This window comes from Fulmarus glacialis, unplaced genomic scaffold, assembly GCF_000690835.1.
Source record: "Fulmarus glacialis isolate BGI_N327 unplaced genomic scaffold, ASM69083v1 scaffold19355, whole genome shotgun sequence".
NCBI classification, from domain to species: Eukaryota; Metazoa; Chordata; class Aves; order Procellariiformes; family Procellariidae; genus Fulmarus; species Fulmarus glacialis.
This window is the reverse complement of record NW_009213868.1, coordinates 1,646-2,832: the sequence shown is the minus strand read 5'-3', so window position 1 is coordinate 2,832 and position 1,187 is coordinate 1,646. Positions and strand designations below refer to the sequence as shown.

Below are 1,187 nucleotides of genomic sequence, written 5' to 3'. Positions count from 1 at the left end.
CACATATCCTCAGGCAGGATATTAGGCAGCGTGGGCTGCCTCGGGCTGGGGTTCCTGCCACTGTGCCCAAGCACTGAATATCATCTTTGGAGGAGCAGAAGTTGGGGGCAGCTGTCCCTGCACAGCTCCTGCAAGGAGCCCACCACGCTCGCTGCCCAGCCTTTCTCCTCCCCTCCAGGTTGTGGCTCCCACAATCAGCTCCCCGGTTTGCCAGGAGCAGCTGATTGAGGCTGGCAAGCTGGTGGCCAAGTCAGCAGAGGGCTGCGTGGAGGCCTCCAAGGCGGCCACCAACGATGACCAGCTCCTGAAGCAAGTAGGGGTGGCAGCCACAGCTGTCACCCAGGCCCTGAATGACCTGCTGCAGCACATCAAGCAGCACGCCTTGGGTGGGCAGCCCATCGGGCGCTACGACCAGGCCACCGACACCATCCTCAACGTCACCGAGAACATATTCAGCTCTATGGGCGATGCTGGTGAGAGCAGCTGATGGCACCTTGATGGTAGAGCATAGTGGACGGGAAGGTATCGGGGAGCCCATGGGACTTGCTAACAGGCCACCGTTCCTTTCTGTCCCAGGGGAAATGGTGCGGCAGGCTCGTATTCTGGCCCAGGCCACCTCTGACCTCGTCAATGCCATCAAAGCCGACGCGGAGGGTGAGACGGACCTGGAGAACTCGCGCAAGCTGCTGAGCGCGGCCAAGATCCTGGCTGATGCCACTGCCAAGATGGTGGAGGCTGCGAAGGTCAGTGGTGTGAGGGAGGATGGACGCTGGGCTTTGGCCCCCGGCCCCATCCAACGCTGTCAGCTGGGTGCTGCAGAAGGGGTAAGCAGCCCTTGGGTGGGGGAGTGGTTCCCAGCGCAAGGTCCTGCTCTGAGCTGAGGACCTGTGCAATGGAGTGGGGCTCCTCCTGGAGCTGTGGGTGGGAGCAGAGGAGCTTTTAGCTCTTCTGCTGCTGAGCTCTCACAAAGAGGCTTTGGGCATCTCCCCGACACTGGAGGCAGCCAGGCTGCCTGGGGGTGCTCACCAGCATCGGGCCAAAGCATAGCTGCTGCTTCAGAAGGACAAGGGACCTGGCAGCACCTGCAAGGTGTGGTGGGTTTCCTCTTTCTCCAGGGAGCTGCAGCCCACCCGGACAGCGAGGAGCAGAAGCAGCAGGTGCGGGAGGGCAGCCACGGGGCTCGGACA

The 1,187-nt window shown here is 62.3% G+C and overlaps 1 protein-coding gene across 1 annotated transcript in view; it reads left to right on the top strand.

Annotated features, from left to right (window-relative positions):
* The window catches only part of LOC104077212 (talin-1-like), a gene marked incomplete at its 3' end in the record, with an annotated part of 14,163 nt that overhangs the window by 11,429 nt on the left and 1,547 nt on the right, over window positions 1-1,187 (top strand). The window contains exons 18-20 of the mRNA XM_009578359.1: window positions 179-473; window positions 577-743; window positions 1,116-1,157. Of these exons, the coding sequence (XP_009576654.1) occupies window positions 179-473; window positions 577-743; window positions 1,116-1,157 (504 nt within the window). The remainder of the gene's footprint in view (window positions 1-178; window positions 474-576; window positions 744-1,115; window positions 1,158-1,187) is intronic.